The following is a 22,730-nucleotide window of genomic DNA, read 5'->3' as shown; positions in this document are numbered from 1 at the left end:
TGGGCGTTTAAGTTAAATAACTCATAAACTACAAAACATAAAAATAAAAAAAAGTTCCAGCATGTGTCTCCACAGTAAGCTGAATAATAAAAAGTGTGAATGGAGTTTCTAGGTGAAAGTGACTTTTGACGTGCCTAAGAGCTGCCATTGAGCCCCATGTTAAATGTCTCAAATTTGAAAGCACTATATTTCTGAAACTATGAAACATTTCAAAGATTCCTTTTCAGGCAAACATGTCCACCGTAAGATGAACCCAAGTAGGCTAGAATGGGGTTGCTAGGTGTAAGTATGTAGGACTAGTAGCATGCCAAATTTTGTGCTATTGCCATAGAGAATGCATTGGGCGTTTAAGTTAAATAACTCATAAACTACAAAACATAAAAATAAAAAAAAGTTCCAGCATGTGTCTCCACAGTAAGCTGAATAATAAAAAGTGTGAATGGAGTTTCTAGGTGAAAGTGACTTTTGACGTGCCTATAGAGCTGCCATTGAGCCCCATGTTAAATGTCTCAAATTTGAAAGCACTATATTTCTGAAACTATGAAACATTTCAAAGATTCCTTTTCAGGCAAACATGTCCACCGTAAGATGAACCTAAGTAGGCTAGAATGGGGTTGCTAGGTGTAAGTATGTAGGACTAGTAGCATGCCAAATTTTGTGCTATTGCCATAGAGAATGCATTGGGCGTTTAAGTTAAATAACTCATAAACTACAAAACATAAAAATAAAAAAAAGTTCCAGCATGTGTCTCCACAGTAAGCTGAATAATAAAAAGTGTGAATGGAGTTTCTAGGTGAAAGTGACTTTTGACGTGCCTAAGAGCTGCCATTGAGCCCCATGTTAAATGTCTCAAATTTGAAAGCACTATATTTCTGAAACTATGAAACATTTCAAAGATTCCTTTTCAGGCAAACATGTCCACCGTAAGATGAACCTAAGTAGGCTAGAATGGGGTTGCTAGGTGTAAGTATGTAGGACTAGTAGCATGCCAAATTTTGTGCTATTGCCATAGAGAATGCATTGGGCGTTTAAGTTAAATAACTCATAAACTACAAAACATAAAAATAAAAAAAAGTTCCAGCATGTGTCTCCACAGTAAGCTGAATAATAAAAAGTGTGAATGGAGTTTCTAGGTGAAAGTGACTTTTGACGTGCCTATAGAGCTGCCATTGAGCCCCATGTTAAATGTCTCAAATTTGAAAGCACTATATTTCTGAAACTATGAAACATTTCAAAGATTCCTTTTCAGGCAAACATGTCCACCGTAAGATGAACCTAAGTAGGCTAGAATGGGGTTGCTAGGTGTAAGTATGTAGGACTAGTAGCATGCCAAATTTTGTGCTATTGCCATAGAGAATGCATTGGGCGTTTAAGTTAAATAACTCATAAACTACAAAACATAAAAATAAAAAAAAGTTCCAGCATGTGTCTCCACAGTAAGCTGAATAATAAAAAGTGTGAATGGAGTTTCTAGGTGAAAGTGACTTTTGACGTGCCTAAGAGCTGCCATTGAGCCCCATGTTAAATGTCTCAAATTTGAAAGCACTATATTTCTGAAACTATGAAACATTTCAAAGATTCCTTTTCAGGCAAACATGTCCACCGTAAGATGAACCTAAGTAGGCTAGAATGGGGTTGCTAGGTGTAAGTATGTAGGACTAGTAGCATGCCAAATTTTGTGCTATTGCCATAGAGAATGCATTGGGCGTTTAAGTTAAATAACTCATAAACTACAAAACATAAAAATAAAAAAAAGTTCCAGCATGTGTCTCCACAGTAAGCTGAATAATAAAAAGTGTGAATGGAGTTTCTAGGTGAAAGTGACTTTTGACGTGCCTATAGAGCTGCCATTGAGCCCCATGTTAAATGTCTCAAATTTGAAAGCACTATATTTCTGAAACTATGAAACATTTCAAAGATTCCTTTTCAGGCAAACATGTCCACCGTAAGATGAACCTAAGTAGGCTAGAATGGGGTTGCTAGGTGTAAGTATGTAGGACTAGTAGCATGCCAAATTTTGTGCTATTGCCATAGAGAATGCATTGGGCGTTTAAGTTAAATAACTCATAAACTACAAAACATAAAAATAAAAAAAAGTTCCAGCATGTGTCTCCACAGTAAGCTGAATAATAAAAAGTGTGAATGGAGTTTCTAGGTGAAAGTGACTTTTGACGTGCCTAAGAGCTGCCATTGAGCCCCATGTTAAATGTCTCAAATTTGAAAGCACTATATTTCTGAAACTATGAAACATTTCAAAGATTCCTTTTCAGGCAAACATGTCCACCGTAAGATGAACCTAAGTAGGCTAGAATGGGGTTGCTAGGTGTAAGTATGTAGGACTAGTAGCATGCCAAATTTTGTGCTATTGCCATAGAGAATGCATTGGGCGTTTAAGTTAAATAACTCATAAACTACAAAACATAAAAATAAAAAAAAGTTCCAGCATGTGTCTCCACAGTAAGCTGAATAATAAAAAGTGTGAATGGAGTTTCTAGGTGAAAGTGACTTTTGACGTGCCTATAGAGCTGCCATTGAGCCCCATGTTAAATGTCTCAAATTTGAAAGCACTATATTTCTGAAACTATGAAACATTTCAAAGATTCCTTTTCAGGCAAACATGTCCACCGTAAGATGAACCTAAGTAGGCTAGAATGGGGTTGCTAGGTGTAAGTATGTAGGACTAGTAGCATGCCAAATTTTGTGCTATTGCCATAGAGAATGCATTGGGCGTTTAAGTTAAATAACTCATAAACTACAAAACATAAAAATAAAAAAAAGTTCCAGCATGTGTCTCCACAGTAAGCTGAATAATAAAAAGTGTGAATGGAGTTTCTAGGTGAAAGTGACTTTTGACGTGCCTATAGAGCTGCCATTGAGCCCCATGTTAAATGTCTCAAATTTGAAAGCACTATATTTCTGAAACTATGAAACATTTCAAAGATTCCTTTTCAGGCAAACATGTCCACCGTAAGATGAACCTAAGTAGGCTAGAATGGGGTTGCTAGGTGTAAGTATGTAGGACTAGTAGCATGCCAAATTTTGTGCTATTGCCATAGAGAATGCATTGGGCGTTTAAGTTAAATAACTCATAAACTACAAAACATAAAAATAAAAAAAAGTTCCAGCATGTGTCTCCACAGTAAGCTGAATAATAAAAAGTGTGAATGGAGTTTCTAGGTGAAAGTGACTTTTGACGTGCCTAAGAGCTGCCATTGAGCCCCATGTTAAATGTCTCAAATTTGAAAGCACTATATTTCTGAAACTATGAAACATTTCAAAGATTCCTTTTCAGGCAAACATGTCCACCGTAAGATGAACCTAAGTAGGCTAGAATGGGGTTGCTAGGTGTAAGTATGTAGGACTAGTAGCATGCCAAATTTTGTGCTATTGCCATAGAGAATGCATTGGGCGTTTAAGTTAAATAACTCATAAACTACAAAACATAAAAATAAAAATAAGTTCCAGCATGTGTCTCCACAGTAAGCTGAATAATAAAAAGTGTGAATGGAGTTTCTAGGTGAAAGTGACTTTTGACGTGCCTATAGAGCTGCCATTGAGCCCCATGTTAAATGTCTCAAAATTGAAAGCACTATATTTCTAAAACTATGAAACATTTCAAAGATTCCTTTTCAGGCAAACATGTCCACCGTAAGATGAACCTAAGTAGGCTAGAATGGGGTTGCTAGGTGTAAGTATGTAGGACTAGTAGCATGCCAAATTTTGTGCTATTGCCATAGAGAATGCATTGGGCGTTTAAGTTAAATAACTCATAAACTACAAAACATAAAAATAAAATAAAGTTCCAGCATGTGTCTCCACAGTAAGCTGAATAATAAAAAGTGTGAATGGAGTTTCTAGGTGAAAGTGACTTTTGACGTGCCTATAGAGCTGCCATTGAGCCCCATGTTAAATGTCTCAAATTTGAAAGCACTATATTTCTGAAACTATGAAACATTTCAAAGATTCCTTTTCAGGCAAACATGTCCACCGTAAGATGAACCTAAGTAGGCTAGAATGGGGTTGCTAGGTGTAAGTATGTAGGACTAGTAGCATGCCAAATTTTGTGCTATTGCCATAGAGAATGCATTGGGCGTTTAAGTTAAATAACTCATAAACTACAAAACATAAAAATAAAAAAAAGTTCCAGCATGTGTCTCCACAGTAAGCTGAATAATAAAAAGTGTGAATGGAGTTTCTAGGTGAAAGTGACTTTTGACGTGCCTATAGAGCTGCCATTGAGCCCCATGTTAAATGTCTCAAAATTGAAAGCACTATATTTCTAAAACTATGAAACATTTCAAAGATTCCTTTTCAGGCAAACATGTCCACCGTAAGATGAACCTAAGTAGGCTAGAATGGGGTTGCTAGGTGTAAGTATGTAGGACTAGTAGCATGCCACATTTTGTGCTATTGCCATAGAGAATGCATTGGGCGTTTAAGTTAAATAACTCATAAACTACAAAACCTAAAAATAAAAAAAAGTTCCAGCATGTGTCTCCACAGTAAGCTGAATAATAAAAAGTGTGAATGGAGTTTCTAGGTGAAAGTGACTTTTGACGTGCCTAAGAGCTGCCATTGAGCCCCATGTTAAATGTCTCAAATTTGAAAGCACTATATTTCTGAAACTATGAAACATTTCAAAGATTCCTTTTCAGGCAAACATGTCCACCGTAAGATGAACCTAAGTAGGCTAGAATGGGGTTGCTAGGTGTAAGTATGTAGGACTAGTAGCATGCCAAATTTTGTGCTATTGCCATAGAGAATGCATTGGGCGTTTAAGTTAAATAACTCATAAACTACAAAACATAAAAATAAAAAAAAGTTCCAGCATGTGTCTCCACAGTAAGCTGAATAATAAAAAGTGTGAATGGAGTTTCTAGGTGAAAGTGACTTTTGACGTGCCTATAGAGCTGCCATTGAGCCCCATGTTAAATGTCTCAAATTTGAAAGCACTATATTTCTGAAACTATGAAACATTTCAAAGATTCCTTTTCAGGCAAACATGTCCACCGTAAGATGAACCTAAGTAGGCTAGAATGGGGTTGCTAGGTGTAAGTATGTAGGACTAGTAGCATGCCAAATTTTGTGCTATTGCCATAGAGAATGCATTGGGCGTTTAAGTTAAATAACTCATAAACTACAAAACATAAAAATAAAAAAAAGTTCCAGCATGTGTCTCCACAGTAAGCTGAATAATAAAAAGTGTGAATGGAGTTTCTAGGTGAAAGTGACTTTTGACGTGCCTATAGAGCTGCCATTGAGCCCCATGTTAAATGTCTCAAATTTGAAAGCACTATATTTCTGAAACTATGAAACATTTCAAAGATTCCTTTTCAGGCAAACATGTCCACCGTAAGATGAACCTAAGTAGGCTAGAATGGGGTTGCTAGGTGTAAGTATGTAGGACTAGTAGCATGCCAAATTTTGTGCTATTGCCATAGAGAATGCATTGGGCGTTTAAGTTAAATAACTCATAAACTACAAAACATAAAAATAAAAAAAAGTTCCAGCATGTGTCTCCACAGTAAGCTGAATAATAAAAAGTGTGAATGGAGTTTCTAGGTGAAAGTGACTTTTGACGTGCCTAAGAGCTGCCATTGAGCCCCATGTTAAATGTCTCAAATTTGAAAGCACTATATTTCTGAAACTATGAAACATTTCAAAGATTCCTTTTCAGGCAAACATGTCCACCGTAAGATGAACCTAAGTAGGCTAGAATGGGGTTGCTAGGTGTAAGTATGTAGGACTAGTAGCATGCCAAATTTTGTGCTATTGCCATAGAGAATGCATTGGGCGTTTAAGTTAAATAACTCATAAACTACAAAACATAAAAATAAAAATAAGTTCCAGCATGTGTCTCCACAGTAAGCTGAATAATAAAAAGTGTGAATGGAGTTTCTAGGTGAAAGTGACTTTTGACGTGCCTATAGGGCTGCCATTGAGCCCCATGTTAAATGTCTCAAAATTGAAAGCACTATATTTCTAAAACTATGAAACATTTCAAAGATTCCTTTTCAGGCAAACATGTCCACCGTAAGATGAACCTAAGTAGGCTAGAATGGGGTTGCTAGGTGTAAGTATGTAGGACTAGTAGCATGCCAAATTTTGTGCTATTGCCATAGAGAATGCATTGGGCGTTTAAGTTAAATAACTCATAAACTACAAAACATAAAAATAAAATAAAGTTCCAGCATGTGTCTCCACAGTAAGCTGAATAATAAAAAGTGTGAATGGAGTTTCTAGGTGAAAGTGACTTTTGACGTGCCTATAGAGCTGCCATTGAGCCCCATGTTAAATGTCTCAAATTTGAAAGCACTATATTTCTGAAACTATGAAACATTTCAAAGATTCCTTTTCAGGCAAACATGTCCACCGTAAGATGAACCTAAGTAGGCTAGAATGGGGTTGCTAGGTGTAAGTATGTAGGACTAGTAGCATGCCAAATTTTGTGCTATTGCCATAGAGAATGCATTGGGCGTTTAAGTTAAATAACTCATAAACTACAAAACATAAAAATAAAAAAAAGTTCCAGCATGTGTCTCCACAGTAAGCTGAATAATAAAAAGTGTGAATGGAGTTTCTAGGTGAAAGTGACTTTTGACGTGCCTATAGAGCTGCCATTGAGCCCCATGTTAAATGTCTCAAAATTGAAAGCACTATATTTCTAAAACTATGAAACATTTCAAAGATTCCTTTTCAGGCAAACATGTCCACCGTAAGATGAACCTAAGTAGGCTAGAATGGGGTTGCTAGGTGTAAGTATGTAGGACTAGTAGCATGCCACATTTTGTGCTATTGCCATAGAGAATGCATTGGGCGTTTAAGTTAAATAACTCATAAACTACAAAACATAAAAATAAAAAAAAGTTCCAGCATGTGTCTCCACAGTAAGCTGAATAATAAAAAGTGTGAATGGAGTTTCTAGGTGAAAGTGACTTTTGACGTGCCTATAGAGCTGCCATTGAGCCCCATGTTAAATGTCTCAAATTTGAAAGCACTATATTTCTGAAACTATGAAACATTTCAAAGATTCCTTTTCAGGCAAACATGTCCACCGTAAGATGAACCTAAGTAGGCTAGAATGGGGTTGCTAGGTGTAAGTATGTAGGACTAGTAGCATGCCAAATTCTGTGCTATTGCCATAGAGAATGCATTGGGCGTTTAAGTTAAATAACTCATAAACTACAAAACATAAAAATAAAAAAAAGTTCCAGCATGTGTCTCCACAGTAAGCTGAATAATAAAAAGTGTGAATGGAGTTTCTAGGTGAAAGTGACTTTTGACGTGCCTATAGAGCTGCCATTGAGCCCCATGTTAAATGTCTCAAAATTGAAAGCACTATATTTCTAAAACTATGAAACATTTCAAAGATTCCTTTTCAGGCAAACATGTCCACCGTAAGATGAACCTAAGTAGGCTAGAATGGGGTTGCTAGGTGTAAGTATGTAGGACTAGTAGCATGCCAAATTTTGTGCTATTGCCATAGAGAATGCATTGGGCGTTTAAGTTAAATAACTCATAAACTACAAAACATAAAAATAAAAAAAAGTTCCAGCATGTGTCTCCACAGTAAGCTGAATAATAAAAAGTGTGAATGGAGTTTCTAGGTGAAAGTGACTTTTGACGTGCCTAAGAGCTGCCATTGAGCCCCATGTTAAATGTCTCAAATTTGAAAGCACTATATTTCTGAAACTATGAAACATTTCAAAGATTCCTTTTCATGCAAACATGTCCACCGTAAGATGAACCTAAGTAGGCTAGAATGGGGTTGCTAGGTGTAAGTATGTAGGACTAGTAGCATGCCAAATTCTGTGCTATTGCCATAGAGAATGCATTGGGCGTTTAAGTTAAATAACTCATAAACTACAAAACATAAAAATAAAAAAAAGTTCCAGCATGTGTCTCCACAGTAAGCTGAATAATAAAAAGTGTGAATGGAGTTTCTAGGTGAAAGTGACTTTTGACGTGCCTATAGAGCTGCCATTGAGCCCCATGTTAAATGTCTCAAAATTGAAAGCACTATATTTCTAAAACTATGAAACATTTCAAAGATTCCTTTTCAGGCAAACATGTCCACCGTAAGATGAACCTAAGTAGGCTAGAATGGGGTTGCTAGGTGTAAGTATGTAGGACTAGTAGCATGCCAAATTTTGTGCTATTGCCATAGAGAATGCATTGGGCGTTTAAGTTAAATAACTCATAAACTACAAAACATAAAAATAAAAAAAAGTTCCAGCATGTGTCTCCACAGTAAGCTGAATAATAAAAAGTGTGAATGGAGTTTCTAGGTGAAAGTGACTTTTGACGTGCCTAAGAGCTGCCATTGAGCCCCATGTTAAATGTCTCAAATTTGAAAGCACTATATTTCTGAAACTATGAAACATTTCAAAGATTCCTTTTCAGGCAAACATGTCCACCGTAAGATGAACCTAAGTAGGCTAGAATGGGGTTGCTAGGTGTAAGTATGTAGGACTAGTAGCATGCCAAATTTTGTGCTATTGCCATAGAGAATGCATTGGGCGTTTAAGTTAAATAACTCATAAACTACAAAACATAAAAATAAAAAAAAGTTCCAGCATGTGTCTCCACAGTAAGCTGAATAATAAAAAGTGTGAATGGAGTTTCTAGGTGAAAGTGAGTTTTGACGTGCCTAAGAGCTGCCATTGAGCCCCATGTTAAATGTCTCAAATTTGAAAGCACTATATTTCTGAAACTATGAAACATTTCAAAGATTCCTTTTCAGGCAAACATGTCCACCGTAAGATGAACCTAAGTAGGCTAGAATGGGGTTGCTAGGTGTAAGTATGTAGGACTAGTAGCATGCCAAATTTTGTGCTATTGCCATAGAGAATGCATTGGGCGTTTAAGTTAAATAACTCATAAACTACAAAACATAAAAATAAAAAAAAGTTCCGGCATTTGTCTCCACAGTAAGCTGAATAATAAAAAGTGTGAATGGAGTTTCTAGGTGAAAGTGACTTTTGACGTGCCTATAGAGCTGCCATTGAGCCCCATGTTAAATGTCTCAAAATTGAAAGCACTATATTTCTAAAACTATGAAACATTTCAAAGATTCCTTTTCAGGCAAACATGTCCACCGTAAGATGAACCTAAGTAGGCTAGAATGGGGTTGCTAGGTGTAAGTATGTAGGACTAGTAGCATGCCAAATTTTGTGCTATTGCCATAGAGAATGCATTGGGCGTTTAAGTTAAATAACTCATAAACTACAAAACATAAAAATAAAAAAAAGTTCCAGCATGTGTCTCCACAGTAAGCTGAATAATAAAAAGTGTGAATGGAGTTTCTAGGTGAAAGTGACTTTTGACGTGCCTATAGAGCTGCCATTGAGCCCCATGTTAAATGTCTCAAATTTGAAAGCACTATATTTCTGAAACTATGAAACATTTCAAAGATTCCTTTTCAGGCAAACATGTCCACCGTAAGATGAACCTAAGTAGGCTAGAATGGGGTTGCTAGGTGTAAGTATGTAGGACTAGTAGCATGCCAAATTCTGTGCTATTGCCATAGAGAATGCATTGGGCGTTTAAGTTAAATAACTCATAAACTACAAAACATAAAAATAAAAAAAAGTTCCAGCATGTGTCTCCACAGTAAGCTGAATAATAAAAAGTGTGAATGGAGTTTCTAGGTGAAAGTGACTTTTGACGTGCCTATAGAGCTGCCATTGAGCCCCATGTTAAATGTCTCAAAATTGAAAGCACTATATTTCTAAAACTATGAAACATTTCAAAGATTCCTTTTCAGGCAAACATGTCCACCGTAAGATGAACCTAAGTAGGCTAGAATGGGGTTGCTAGGTGTAAGTATGTAGGACTAGTAGCATGCCAAATTTTGTGCTATTGCCATAGAGAATGCATTGGGCGTTTAAGTTAAATAACTCATAAACTACAAAACATAAAAATAAAAAAAAGTTCCAGCATGTGTCTCCACAGTAAGCTGAATAATAAAAAGTGTGAATGGAGTTTCTAGGTGAAAGTGACTTTTGACGTGCCTAAGAGCTGCCATTGAGCCCCATGTTAAATGTCTCAAATTTGAAAGCACTATATTTCTGAAACTATGAAACATTTCAAAGATTCCTTTTCAGGCAAACATGTCCACCGTAAGATGAACCTAAGTAGGCTAGAATGGGGTTGCTAGGTGTAAGTATGTAGGACTAGTAGCATGCCAAATTTTGTGCTATTGCCATAGAGAATGCATTGGGCGTTTAAGTTAAATAACTCATAAACTACAAAACATAAAAATAAAAAAAAGTTCCAGCATGTGTCTCCACAGTAAGCTGAATAATAAAAAGTGTGAATGGAGTTTCTAGGTGAAAGTGACTTTTGACGTGCCTATAGAGCTGCCATTGAGCCCCATGTTAAATGTCTCAAATTTGAAAGCACTATATTTCTGAAACTATGAAACATTTCAAAGATTCCTTTTCAGGCAAACATGTCCACCGTAAGATGAACCTAAGTAGGCTAGAATGGGGTTGCTAGGTGTAAGTATGTAGGACTAGTAGCATGCCAAATTTTGTGCTATTGCCATAGAGAATGCATTGGGCGTTTAAGTTAAATAACTCATAAACTACAAAACATAAAAATAAAAAAAAGTTCCAGCATGTGTCTCCACAGTAAGCTGAATAATAAAAAGTGTGAATGGAGTTTCTAGGTGAAAGTGAGTTTTGACGTGCCTAAGAGCTGCCATTGAGCCCCATGTTAAATGTCTCAAATTTGAAAGCACTATATTTCTGAAACTATGAAACATTTCAAAGATTCCTTTTCAGGCAAACATGTCCACCGTAAGATGAACCTAAGTAGGCTAGAATGGGGTTGCTAGGTGTAAGTATGTAGGACTAGTAGCATGCCAAATTTTGTGCTATTGCCATAGAGAATGCATTGGGCGTTTAAGTTAAATAACTCATAAACTACAAAACATAAAAATAAAAAAAAGTTCCAGCATGTGTCTCCACAGTAAGCTGAATAATAAAAAGTGTGAATGGAGTTTCTAGGTGAAAGTGACTTTTGACGTGCCTATAGAGCTGCCATTGAGCCCCATGTTAAATGTCTCAAAATTGAAAGCACTATATTTCTAAAACTATGAAACATTTCAAAGATTCCTTTTCAGGCAAACATGTCCACCGTAAGATGAACCTAAGTAGGCTAGAATGGGGTTGCTAGGTGTAAGTATGTAGGACTAGTAGCATGCCAAATTTTGTGCTATTGCCATAGAGAATGCATTGGGCGTTTAAGTTAAATAACTCATAAACTACAAAACATAAAAATAAAAATAAGTTCCAGCATGTGTCTCCACAGTAAGCTGAATAATAAAAAGTGTGAATGGAGTTTCTAGGTGAAAGTGACTTTTGACGTGCCTATAGAGCTGCCATTGAGCCCCATGTTAAATGTCTCAAATTTGAAAGCACTATATTTCTGAAACTATGAAACATTTCAAAGATTCCTTTTCAGGCAAACATGTCCACCGTAAGATGAACCTAAGTAGGCTAGAATGGGGTTGCTAGGTGTAAGTATGTAGGACTAGTAGCATGCCAAATTCTGTGCTATTGCCATAGAGAATGCATTGGGCGTTTAAGTTAAATAACTCATAAACTACAAAACATAAAAATAAAAAAAAGTTCCAGCATGTGTCTCCACAGTAAGCTGAATAATAAAAAGTGTGAATGGAGTTTCTAGGTGAAAGTGACTTTTGACGTGCCTATAGAGCTGCCATTGAGCCCCATGTTAAATGTCTCAAAATTGAAAGCACTATATTTCTAAAACTATGAAACATTTCAAAGATTCCTTTTCAGGCAAACATGTCCACCGTAAGATGAACCTAAGTAGGCTAGAATGGGGTTGCTAGGTGTAAGTATGTAGGACTAGTAGCATGCCAAATTTTGTGCTATTGCCATAGAGAATGCATTGGGCGTTTAAGTTAAATAACTCATAAACTACAAAACATAAAAATAAAAAAAAGTTCCAGCATGTGTCTCCACAGTAAGCTGAATAATAAAAAGTGTGAATGGAGTTTCTAGGTGAAAGTGACTTTTGACGTGCCTAAGAGCTGCCATTGAGCCCCATGTTAAATGTCTCAAATTTGAAAGCACTATATTTCTGAAACTATGAAACATTTCAAAGATTCCTTTTCAGGCAAACATGTCCACCGTAAGATGAACCTAAGTAGGCTAGAATGGGGTTGCTAGGTGTAAGTATGTAGGACTAGTAGCATGCCAAATTTTGTGCTATTGCCATAGAGAATGCATTGGGCGTTTAAGTTAAATAACTCATAAACTACAAAACATAAAAATAAAAAAAAGTTCCAGCATGTGTCTCCACAGTAAGCTGAATAATAAAAAGTGTGAATGGAGTTTCTAGGTGAAAGTGACTTTTGACGTGCCTATAGAGCTGCCATTGAGCCCCATGTTAAATGTCTCAAAATTGAAAGCACTATATTTCTGAAACTATGAAACATTTCAAAGATTCCTTTTCAGGCAAACATGTCCACCGTAAGATGAACCTAAGTAGGCTAGAATTGGGTTGCTAGGTGTAAGTATGTAGGACTAGTAGCATGCCAAATTTTGTGCTATTGCCATAGAGAATGCATTGGGCGTTTAAGTTAAATAACTCATAAACTACAAAACATAAAAATAAAAAAATGTTCCAGCATGTGTCTCCACAGTAAGCTGAATAATAAAAAGTGTGAATGGAGTTTCTAGGTGAAAGTGACTTTTGACGTGCCTATAGAGCTGCCATTGAGCCCCATGTTAAATGTCTCAAAATTGAAAGCACTATATTTCTAAAACTATGAAACATTTCAAAGATTCCTTTTCAGGCAAACATGTCCACCGTAAGATGAACCTAAGTAGGCTAGAATGGGGTTGCTAGGTGTAAGTATGTAGGACTAGTAGCATGCCAAACTTTGTGCTATTGCCATAGAGAATGCATTGTGTTGCGGAGGATGAGACCGATTCTCATACACCGCTATACACCGCGAGGATATGGGCTATAGCCCATATCGTACGGCATACTATACTGTAGCACGCCGTTTTTCATCATTTTTGAGGATTTGGAAAAAAATTAAAAATTAAAAAAAACGATGGGTTATAGCCCATTGTTTTTTTTAATTTATGAAAATAATAATACCCTGTTTTTCATCATTTTGGACCATGGGCTATAGCCCATATCGTACGGCATACTATACTGTAGCACGCCGTTTTTCATAATTTTTGAGGATTTGGAAAAAATTAAAAAATTTAAAAAACGATGGGTTATAGCCCATTGTTTTTTTTGTTTTTTTTTAAATAATATCCTCGTTTTTCATTATTTTGGACCATGGGCTATAGCCCATATCGTACACGTTTTTTGATTTTTTTCATTTTTTTCAAATCCTCAAAAATGATGAAAAACGGCGTGCTATAGTATGCCGTACGGTATGGGCTATAGCCCATGTTAAAAAATGATGAAAAACTAGGTTAAAAAAATATTAAAAAATTCAAAAAACGATGGGCTATAACCCATGTTTTTTTTTTTTTTTTTTTTTTCAAATCCTCAAAAGTGATGAAAAACGGCGTGCTATAGTATGCCGTACGGTATGGGCCATAGCCCATGGTCAAAAATGATGAAAAACTAGGTAATTAATTTTTTTCAAAATTTCAAAAAACGATGGGCTATAACCCATGTTTTTTTATTTTTTTTAAATCCTCAAAAATGATGAAAAACGTCGTGCTATAGTATGCCCTACGGTATGGGCCATAGCCCATGGTCAAAAATGATGAAAAATAAGGTTTTTTTTTTTTTTCAAAAATTCAAAAAACGATGGGCTATAACCCATGTTTTTTTTATTTTTTTCAAATCCTCAAAAATGATGAGAAACGGCGTGCTATAGTATGCCGTACGGTATGGGCCATAGCCTATGGTCAAAAATGATGAAAAACGAGGTTAAAAAAAATATAATAATAAAAAAATGATGGGCTATAACCCATGTTTTTTTAATTTTTTTAATTTTTTTCAAATCCTCAAAAATGATGAAAAACGGCATGCTACAGTATAGTATGCCGTACGATATGGGCTATAGCCCATATCCTCGCGGTGTATAGCGGTGTATGAGAATGGGTGTTGCGGAGGATGAGAGCATTCCTCTCATCCTCCGCAACACAATGCATTCTCTATGGCAATAGCACAAACTTTGGCATGCTACTAGTCCTACATACTTACACCTAGCAACCCTATTCTAGCCTACTTAGGTTCATCTTACGGTGGACATGTTTGCCTGAAAAGGAATCTTTGAAAGGTGTCATAGTTTTAGAAATATAGTGCTTTCAAATTTGAGACTTTTAACATGGGGCTCAATGGCAGATTTTGGCACGTCAAAAAATCACTTTCACCTAGAAACTCCATTCACACTTTGTATTATTCACATACACATACATATTATCATAGACGGCAAAGAAATCACACCCGTGTGAAGTGAGGGGTGCTAAAGTCTAACTCATGTTGATTAGGTGATGTAATGGTGATGTAAAACAAACGGTGCCAACACAAACATTAAATTCTCTTTATTGTTAATGGTATTTAATGTTTGTGTTAGGGACAAGATGGCGTAAATTTTCCCTTCATTGTCAATGGCATAAAACAAACATTGAACTAAAAACAAACATTAAACCTGTATATAGGAGGGGCCCTCAAAAACAACCCATAGAATTGTCAATAATAATAAATAGGTCAATATTAGTATAATCACAATTTAGATTGTTCTAATATATAGGCTAATGATATTGTATTTTATCTATTTCACATTATGGCTTTTGTGTGCTATTATGTAGGCCTACAGTATAACAGGCCTATCATTTTGGTCATGACCATTGGAAAGCACTTTGGATTAACTGTTGTTTAAAAATGTGCTACATGAATAAATGACTTGATGTTCTGACTTTCTGGGGAGGAAGGTTCCATAGGCTATATCAAACAATAAGGCTTTATAATGGTTGTATAGCCCAATCTGATCACCTGCTAGATCATTAGTGGCATTGATGGCACCTGTGTTTCCCTTATTATCCCAATATAAAAGCACTACTGTTGAAAAAGTTAGTTCCTTTCAAACATGGCTTCTGAGAGAAGCAGAATGAAATGTTCTGCAATGAACTGCAAAAATTATCAGAGGGACTCTCCAAACATTGCCTTTCATCGATTCCCCAAAGACCCTGACAGGTAATTGTTGATTAAAGTGTAAACTATAAATGTATTAGTATTTTCAAATATTATGAACTATATGCAACCACACAGGCACCTGCTCTGCTGCTCATACATTTTAGACGCTACAAGCCATAATTGTATTAAGCTAGATATGCCACAAACTTAGAATGGCTTGATACAATACAGCTAGTGGCCAAATTATATTAGGCTGTGAGTGATAATCTATGTTTTTGTAAGTCAGGCTATGGTGTACCCACCACTTTGTTATGAGTAGGATGTTTATCAATACAAAAAAGCATTACGCTTTGAAAATGTATGCCTCTGACCCCTCTGTCTTCAAGATTAGACCTTGAAAATCAGATTATTCCGTAGGCTATTGCTAAAAGTTAATGGTAGGCCTACTCAAGTTTTGCATCAGAAGCCATATATCCTGTGCACTTTCTGTATAATTAGCCTACTAATTACTGTCTTGTACTTGAACTGTACACTGTACACATATCAATCACTGGTTGACCTGGAGTCCAATTGGACCCTTACGGGTCTGTAACTCTCTCAGAGTTAAATAAACACTGATGAATTACAGTGTAGTTTGGGCGGGGTCCCAGAGATTATAAATGGTGTCCATTGGTCCATTGGTCAAATGCATGTCAAACTGTGTAGACTAAATTTGACTGTTAACATTAGAAGGCGTTTGTCTTGTTTGTATATCACAGCAGCCTATATAAATATAAGATGCTGCAGCTGGGGGTGGTTGTAACCAGAGAGGTTATCACTAAATCTCCAAATATCTCAAGGTATAAAATATATCTTACTAACTAAAGCATTACAATCTCCATATTCGGACCGGGCTGACCTAGAGCTAAGGTGACGACAGAGACATCTAGTGTTTGTTGACATAATAAAAAACATAATTATATAAATACAAAATACAATTAAATAAATAATGTTTTGAGGAATTGAACAGGGTGGACCCTGTTGTAAACAAGTGTAATGCTTAATTGGGTCGTCCACTCACAGTTAACAGTCTTTGTATTGAGTTTGTGCTTGAAATGTACTGTAATTCTGCAAACTGTTAATAAATATTTCAATCAATCACTTTAAAATGTTCATGTTACGGGGCCTTCTGAGACGCTCAAGGAGGTTACGGAGAAGTTGCAGAATCGCGACGACGCTACCGTAGGTTCGGTGAGTGCCAAGGCACTGGTCAGCTCTGTGGGGGATCGCGACAACATATATGCCCATGAGATTCCTGATGATTTATGAAAACCTGCATTTCCAACAAATTTGATTGAAATGAAATGATTATCTTTTTAACGACATAAGCCATAATCACAGTAATCCTTAATCTTATTCCATCATTCAAGGAATTTTGGATAGAAATGAAACAGACTCCAGGTCACTTTCATTTAGAGTACTGCAGAGGCTGAGTGTCTGACTGTGACCATCGTTGATGCATCAAGGAAGGCAATTATGCTTCTGCACTGTCAAATAAGTTTCTATTTCTATCTATTCTAAGATAGCAATAATACAAATAGTTACAATGGCATCTAAATGTAAGTTTGTAAGTATACTGTATGCTTATCGGTGTTGTAAGAAAAAATCTCCCCCCATGGGGTACCTGGGCCAATACAGTTTGGGAACCCCTGGGCCATAGACAGACAGTGTTGTTTAGTCAAATGAAACTTTATTTCAATAAACCTTCACATATTATATAAAAACCCCAAACATGAATAACAGAAGACAAATAAATCTACAAGTTGGATATTTACATTACTGTGTCTTTAAAAAAGGCTTCTAATATCTCTCAACGGGATGTCTTCTTAACACATGTCACTGTACATAGTGTAGTCTCAGTACTGTAATGGGCACAGTACTACTAGTCAGCTCTGTATCAAATGATACTGATTTAAGATGTTTTTCTTTTATTGGAGAAAGTTAGTTTTCTTACTCAATAGACAATGTCCAGCAGTCCTTACTTATTGTCCAAAACAGTTTTTTTTTAATATAGCATAGATATGCTATTTTTTCAACTTTTGTGTGACACTAATGACGATAAGGTATATAAAAGGGGAATTGATTTGCTCCAGTCATGCTTTCTGGGGAGATTAAGTTGGATTCCATTTGAACAACTTCTCATTTACGTTCAGCCCCACCCTGTCTAATACACTAAACAGTCACTTATATATACACACATGTCAACAGTGAGCCGGAAATAAAACAAGGCCAGTGTAAACAAGCTGCAGTATCACGCAACGTCCCAAATATTGCACAAGCATTCATAAATATATACACATACACTCCAATGTGTGTGTGTGTGTGCGTGTGTGTGTGTGTGTGTGTGTGTGTGTGTGTGTGTGTGTGTGTGTGTGTGTGTGTGTGTGTGTGTGTGTGTGTGTGTGTGTGTGTGTGTGTGTGTGTGTGTGTGTGTGTCTGTGTGGTGCTGCAGTCCTCTCACGTCTTCAGTCCTGTTGCTCTGGTTCTCAACTTGTGTCCGGGGACCACTAGGGGTCCTCAAGGGGGCTCCAGGGAGTCCCCAACTAAATGACAAACTGCTCGTCTTCACCAGCATTACAAGCAAATACAAATAGAGAACGTAAAAGAATGTCTGTTTTGATCACAGTGTCACTGTTATCGCTAAAACTACATCACAAAGACAGTAAAGGAATTCTGGTCCAAATGACCGACCATCATGTCTAGACAATAAACATGTTCTTAAATTGGAGTCCCAGAAATATTAATCGTATCAAATGGGCTTAATGCATATCAAACTGGGGGGCTACTTGAAATGAAAAGGTTAAGAGACACTGCTCTACACTGAAGAAACGCCCTGAACAGAACAGACCCAGACAGCATTGCATGATGGAGCATACATAAACCTAAAGCAGTAAGCAGTGTGTCTCAAAGTGGGGACAAGGGACCCTCAGGGTTCCCTGAGAGGGTTCCTAATGGTCCCTTACAGCTCTGGAAACCAGACAAATCTGCCATTGCAAAAAAGGAAAATTAAATAAAATAATTGCCCCCACAGTGATATTAGTCTGGCCATGCCAGGCTAGGTCTATACTCTGACAGGCACTCTGTGTACACTTTCAGAGTAATACTATACTGTATACTGTACGTGCTGATGGCTTCTGAATGGAATTTGAACTGAGGCTGGTTCTTTGGTTGTTCTCGTCAGGCACTCCAGGTGGAACAATCCTTTAAACACCTAACACCTTGTAAGTCCTAAAACACAAATACATTTGACATCGTCTCTGTCGGGTGGAAAGCTCGTATGTCCAAAACGGTTACTTTTCAGGATTCAAATTCAAAATGAGCAAATGCAGCATGTGTGATGCTGCAGTATGATCGAGTAGGTCATTAATTTACGAAAAAGCATATGTATATATTTGAGATTCCATTTGTTTCAGTGTAGAGTTGAAGGAGGAGCTCGGCTGTGGGTGCGTGTGGAGTCAACCAGCAGATCCCAGGACTGACAGCAAATGTTTTTAACTCAGATATTTGCTTCTGGCGGTCCCTGGAACAAATTATTTTGTATGAAAAAATACATATCATTGTGGGGATCCTTGACATGAAAAGGTTTGAGCACCACTGACAAAGGTTGTTTTCCGAAAACTGTTTTCGTGTGTGTCTGATGTAGAAGACAGTTGTAGAATCGGCCTCAGGCCTTAATGGGTTAAACCCTCTATTGTCAGTAGAAACGGACCTGAGTCACAACTGTACTTGGACCGCTTTTTCTTCTCCTTCTACAACCAACTCTCTTCGCCCAAAATGACCGATCTATAACAACCTCGTGAGTTTGTAGATGGGCTATTTTTGGCCATTGTTCCTCCCAGAACGGTCATGCTGGGGTTCAAGTGGTTAAGTCACTGCGGAGGTGCTATGACCCCTCAGTCAAGCATCGACCAATCAGGAGCTGTGTTGTTGTAGAATCCTAGGCATCTGCTGATTGGTCGGACGTCAGCTGCTCCCTGTCTGAGATGTCGTCGTCGGCTGGTGGTCGCGCGCGGTCGAAGAATCCACACTGAAACACACAGAGACACACAGGACATCTGAGTGTGTGTGTGTATGTGTGTGTGTGTGTGTGCATGCATGCAAGTATGTGTATTATACTAGAATTTGCTGCCCTCCGGGTGGCCCAACTCTACTTTGCGTTGCAAAGCCAATTGGAAGAAGGAAATTGCTCCACTTTTGCTCCTCAGTGGGTTGACCAATTGATCTGAACTTTCACATGGGCATTGACCATTCGCATATGAAGAGAGTGACAGGGACGCTTTGGATGTCATGTCCATAGCAGTGTTTGTATGTGTGCACGTGCATTACCTTCCACATGACCAGTGTGTGTGTGTGTGTGTGTGTGTGTGTGTGTGTGTGTGCGCGCATGTGCAATACCTTCCACATGACCAGTGTGTGTGTGTGTGTGTGTGTGTGTGTGTGTGTGTGTGTGTGTGTGTGTGTGTGTGCGCGCATGTGCAATACCTTCCACATGACCAGTGTAAGCATGGCCAGCACCAGTAGACCCAGTAGAATGGCCAGTATGATGACCCACAGAGGGACTGCAAATGACACATCAGGAGTTCCCCACAACACCAGCGTCCCCATCTGGACACGCACGCATGCACGCACGCACACACAGTCACACACACACACACATACTTATCATTGCTGTCGAGCAGAAACCTTGCATGTACAAAACTGTTACTTTTCAGGAAATGTACAAAAAAAAGAGCCTGTGTTCTTTTCAATGTAGTTATATTTAGTGTTAGTCACAAGCTCTTATTTTTCATTGGTTAGATATGTATAAAACCCACAGACTTGACCACTTTCACAAAGATCTACAAAGTTCTACAAGCTCACAACTGGTCTCAATGTGACCCTATAGATCTTATAGATCAGCTTTTATTTTTTTATTTGTTTTATTTTGCTCAATGTAGGCAGGGCATTAAACACAAAAACACACAATATGTCTGGCGCACACACACACACACACACACACACACACTTACAGAGGTGGCGTGTTGTGGTAGGGAGGGGGGCTGGATGCGGTAGGGCATCTCCGTCACCATGAAGGACACGGTGGAGTTGAGAAGGTAGGGGACGTTGCGACGCTACACAAACAACAACAATGTACAGTGCATGAGAACACATTCATGAATCACACACACACACACACATACATTAATAATGCATCACAGACTAAACACAAGCACAAGTTACTAAGTGTGCAGTGTGTGAGCGAAGGATGTGATGTGCTACTGCTAACGTAAGCCTAGCAGTGTGAGGTGATGGAGCTGTGATGTGTTGGCGTAGCAGTGTAGAGCGTCGCAGTCCCTCCCCCTTTCAGAACAACGAAAATAATTACCAAACAAATAATTACAAAGAAGAAAAACAACAAAAAAAGTGTTGTAACCTGCCGTTTCTTTCTACTTTCTAATTCTTTGTTTGGCCCGAAATATTGTGTGTGTTGTCATGATTTGTCACGACAAGAGTTGGCTTTGTACGACGCTTAAAAGGTCTTTAAATAAATAAAGCACGAAATGCCTATGGGACAAATGCATTGAGATTCATTTCCTGGGCCACTCGTTGTTCTGAAAGGGGGAGGGACTGCGACGCTCTATAGGGTGGGCGATATATCGTGATAAATATGGTCGAGACGATACAATGTCCTAATTTACACTTCTGTAAAATGACGGTTTCGTTCTCCAAAAAATAAGTATTTTTGTCTAAATGGCCTGTTAATCCCTTTTCTTTTAGTTTTTGTTACCTTGTAGGTGGTTGTACTGGTAAAGGACTACTTCACCACTTTTCAACCTACCTTCATATATAGTTGGTCCTGTTTTTGTCTGTGTCTTATAGGAGGGCTGTGGGCAGTTCAGAAACCATCGTTTCAATTAGCTTGGATTCCCGTGATGTCACTGGTGGACGGGTTTCTGAACTGCCCACAGCCCTCCCATGAGACACAGACTGAGTAGAAAGAACAATTTGTGGCATTTTATCATTAGCGAGGACCAATTATATAATGAAGGTTGAAAAGTGGTGAAGTCGTCCTTTTAAGTAACTTGAAAAATAACCATAAAAACACATGAAAGATATTGTGATAATATCTTGTGTCGTGAAACTGTGTGGGAAAATATTGTGATAATATATTGTTCCATATCGCCCACCGTAGCAGTGTCCGTGTGAGTGTACTGTATGTATCTGGAACTACAGTACAGTTCACTACAGTGAACTTTGCTTTCCCTCATGTTTTTCATCAGCCTTTTCTGGATCAGGGCCCACTTGAAACTGCCGAAAATGTCCGTGGCCCAGTTACTGTGTAAGTTCATGTTTATCAGCATCAGTTCCTGAGTTTCAACTGCACATGAGTGTGTTTGTGCGTGAGCATGTGTGTGTGTGTGTGTGTGTGTGTGTGTGTGTGTGTGTGTGTGTGTGTGTGTGTGTGTGTGTGTGCGTGTGTGGGTTAGCTCACCTGTAAGAAGGTATGGACCCAGAGTCTGGAGCGTATTTTGACCACAGCACTCTGACCGCGGTCCAATCGTCCCACCACACATGTGATCCTCAGACAACTGATATTAGTACAGTTCTACAGAGAGAGAGAGAGATTTGTGCCAAATAGTTTATGCTTTATGCCAGTGGTTCTCAAACGTTTTAATTTCAAGAACCCCCATAACTCTACAAATGGAACCGGTTCTATTTAATATAGTATTGTATCTATAGCGCAGTTTGAATGTTCTCTTTCTTTTCCTTTTTTTTAACCAATGTTGTCCGCTCTCTCTCTACCATTTAATGTTTTTAAATGGCTTTGCCTCTTTTTAACGTGTCTGTTGTGTTAAATGGGTTCAATGTGACGTGTTGTGATGAGTTGCATTTGTATGCCTAGTGTGAATTAAGTAAGTGTAACGTGACAATAAAACGATTCTGATCCTGAAGTGTCCCTATAGAGCCCACTTTGAGAACCACTGCTTTAAACACATCGACTGTAGGAAAAGCAATTAATCTGTCAAAATACTGTTTCACTGAATAACTTTGACAGTTTACAGTAAGCTAAAGGGAGGCAAACATGGTATATGTATGAGTTTGTTTGCTATGGTTTGTTTTTTACCAGCGTCTTGCTGCTGTAACTCGGACCCACGCTGGCAGCTCGTCTGTGGCGGCGAGGAGAGCTGGAGTTCCTCAAGAAACCTAACAACTCTGGAGTATCCTGCAGAGAGGAGATCTGATGGAAAGAGAGAGACGTTAATACTCACTGTAAAATGTATACTGGAGTACAACTCTTATTATTAATATTTATTAACAAGACAATGGTTCTGAAATAATGTATTGTAATAGCCCTAAACCTACAGTACATCAATTGCTTGTTTAGTGTTCTAACTAACTCACCACAAGTTATGTTGCCACTCTCTCTCTCTCTTTCTCTCGGTCTCTTTGGTACGAGACAGAGTAGTGCATTGTTAAATGATCGATCCAGAACTACAGTTTGAAGCAGTACATTGTCAGAGGGATGTTCATAGTTAATCAATTTAGCGATCGTTAAGAAATTT

The 22,730-nt window shown here is 37.8% G+C and overlaps 1 protein-coding gene across 1 annotated transcript in view; it reads right to left on the bottom strand.

Annotated features, from left to right (window-relative positions):
• Positions 1-17,581: 17,581 nt before the first annotated feature.
• LOC310856721 (integrin alpha-8-like) overlaps positions 17,582-22,730 on the bottom strand; it is a 29,318-nt gene continuing 24,169 nt past the window's right edge. The window contains exons 10-14 of the mRNA XM_083762193.1: positions 22,292-22,405; positions 21,659-21,772; positions 20,196-20,297; positions 19,669-19,791; positions 17,582-19,213 (exon numbers count right to left, since the gene is read on the bottom strand). Of these exons, the coding sequence (XP_083618319.1) occupies positions 19,124-19,213; positions 19,669-19,791; positions 20,196-20,297; positions 21,659-21,772; positions 22,292-22,405 (543 nt within the window). The 3' untranslated portion in view covers positions 17,582-19,123. The remainder of the gene's footprint in view (positions 19,214-19,668; positions 19,792-20,195; positions 20,298-21,658; positions 21,773-22,291; positions 22,406-22,730) is intronic.

The sequence above is a fragment of the Protomyctophum parallelum genome (genome assembly GCF_964188405.1).
Source record: "Protomyctophum parallelum genome assembly, chromosome: 3".
NCBI lineage: Eukaryota > Metazoa > Chordata > Actinopteri > Myctophiformes > Myctophidae > Protomyctophum > Protomyctophum parallelum.
Note: the sequence above shows the minus strand (reverse complement) of the source record. Positions and strands in the feature narration are given on the sequence as shown.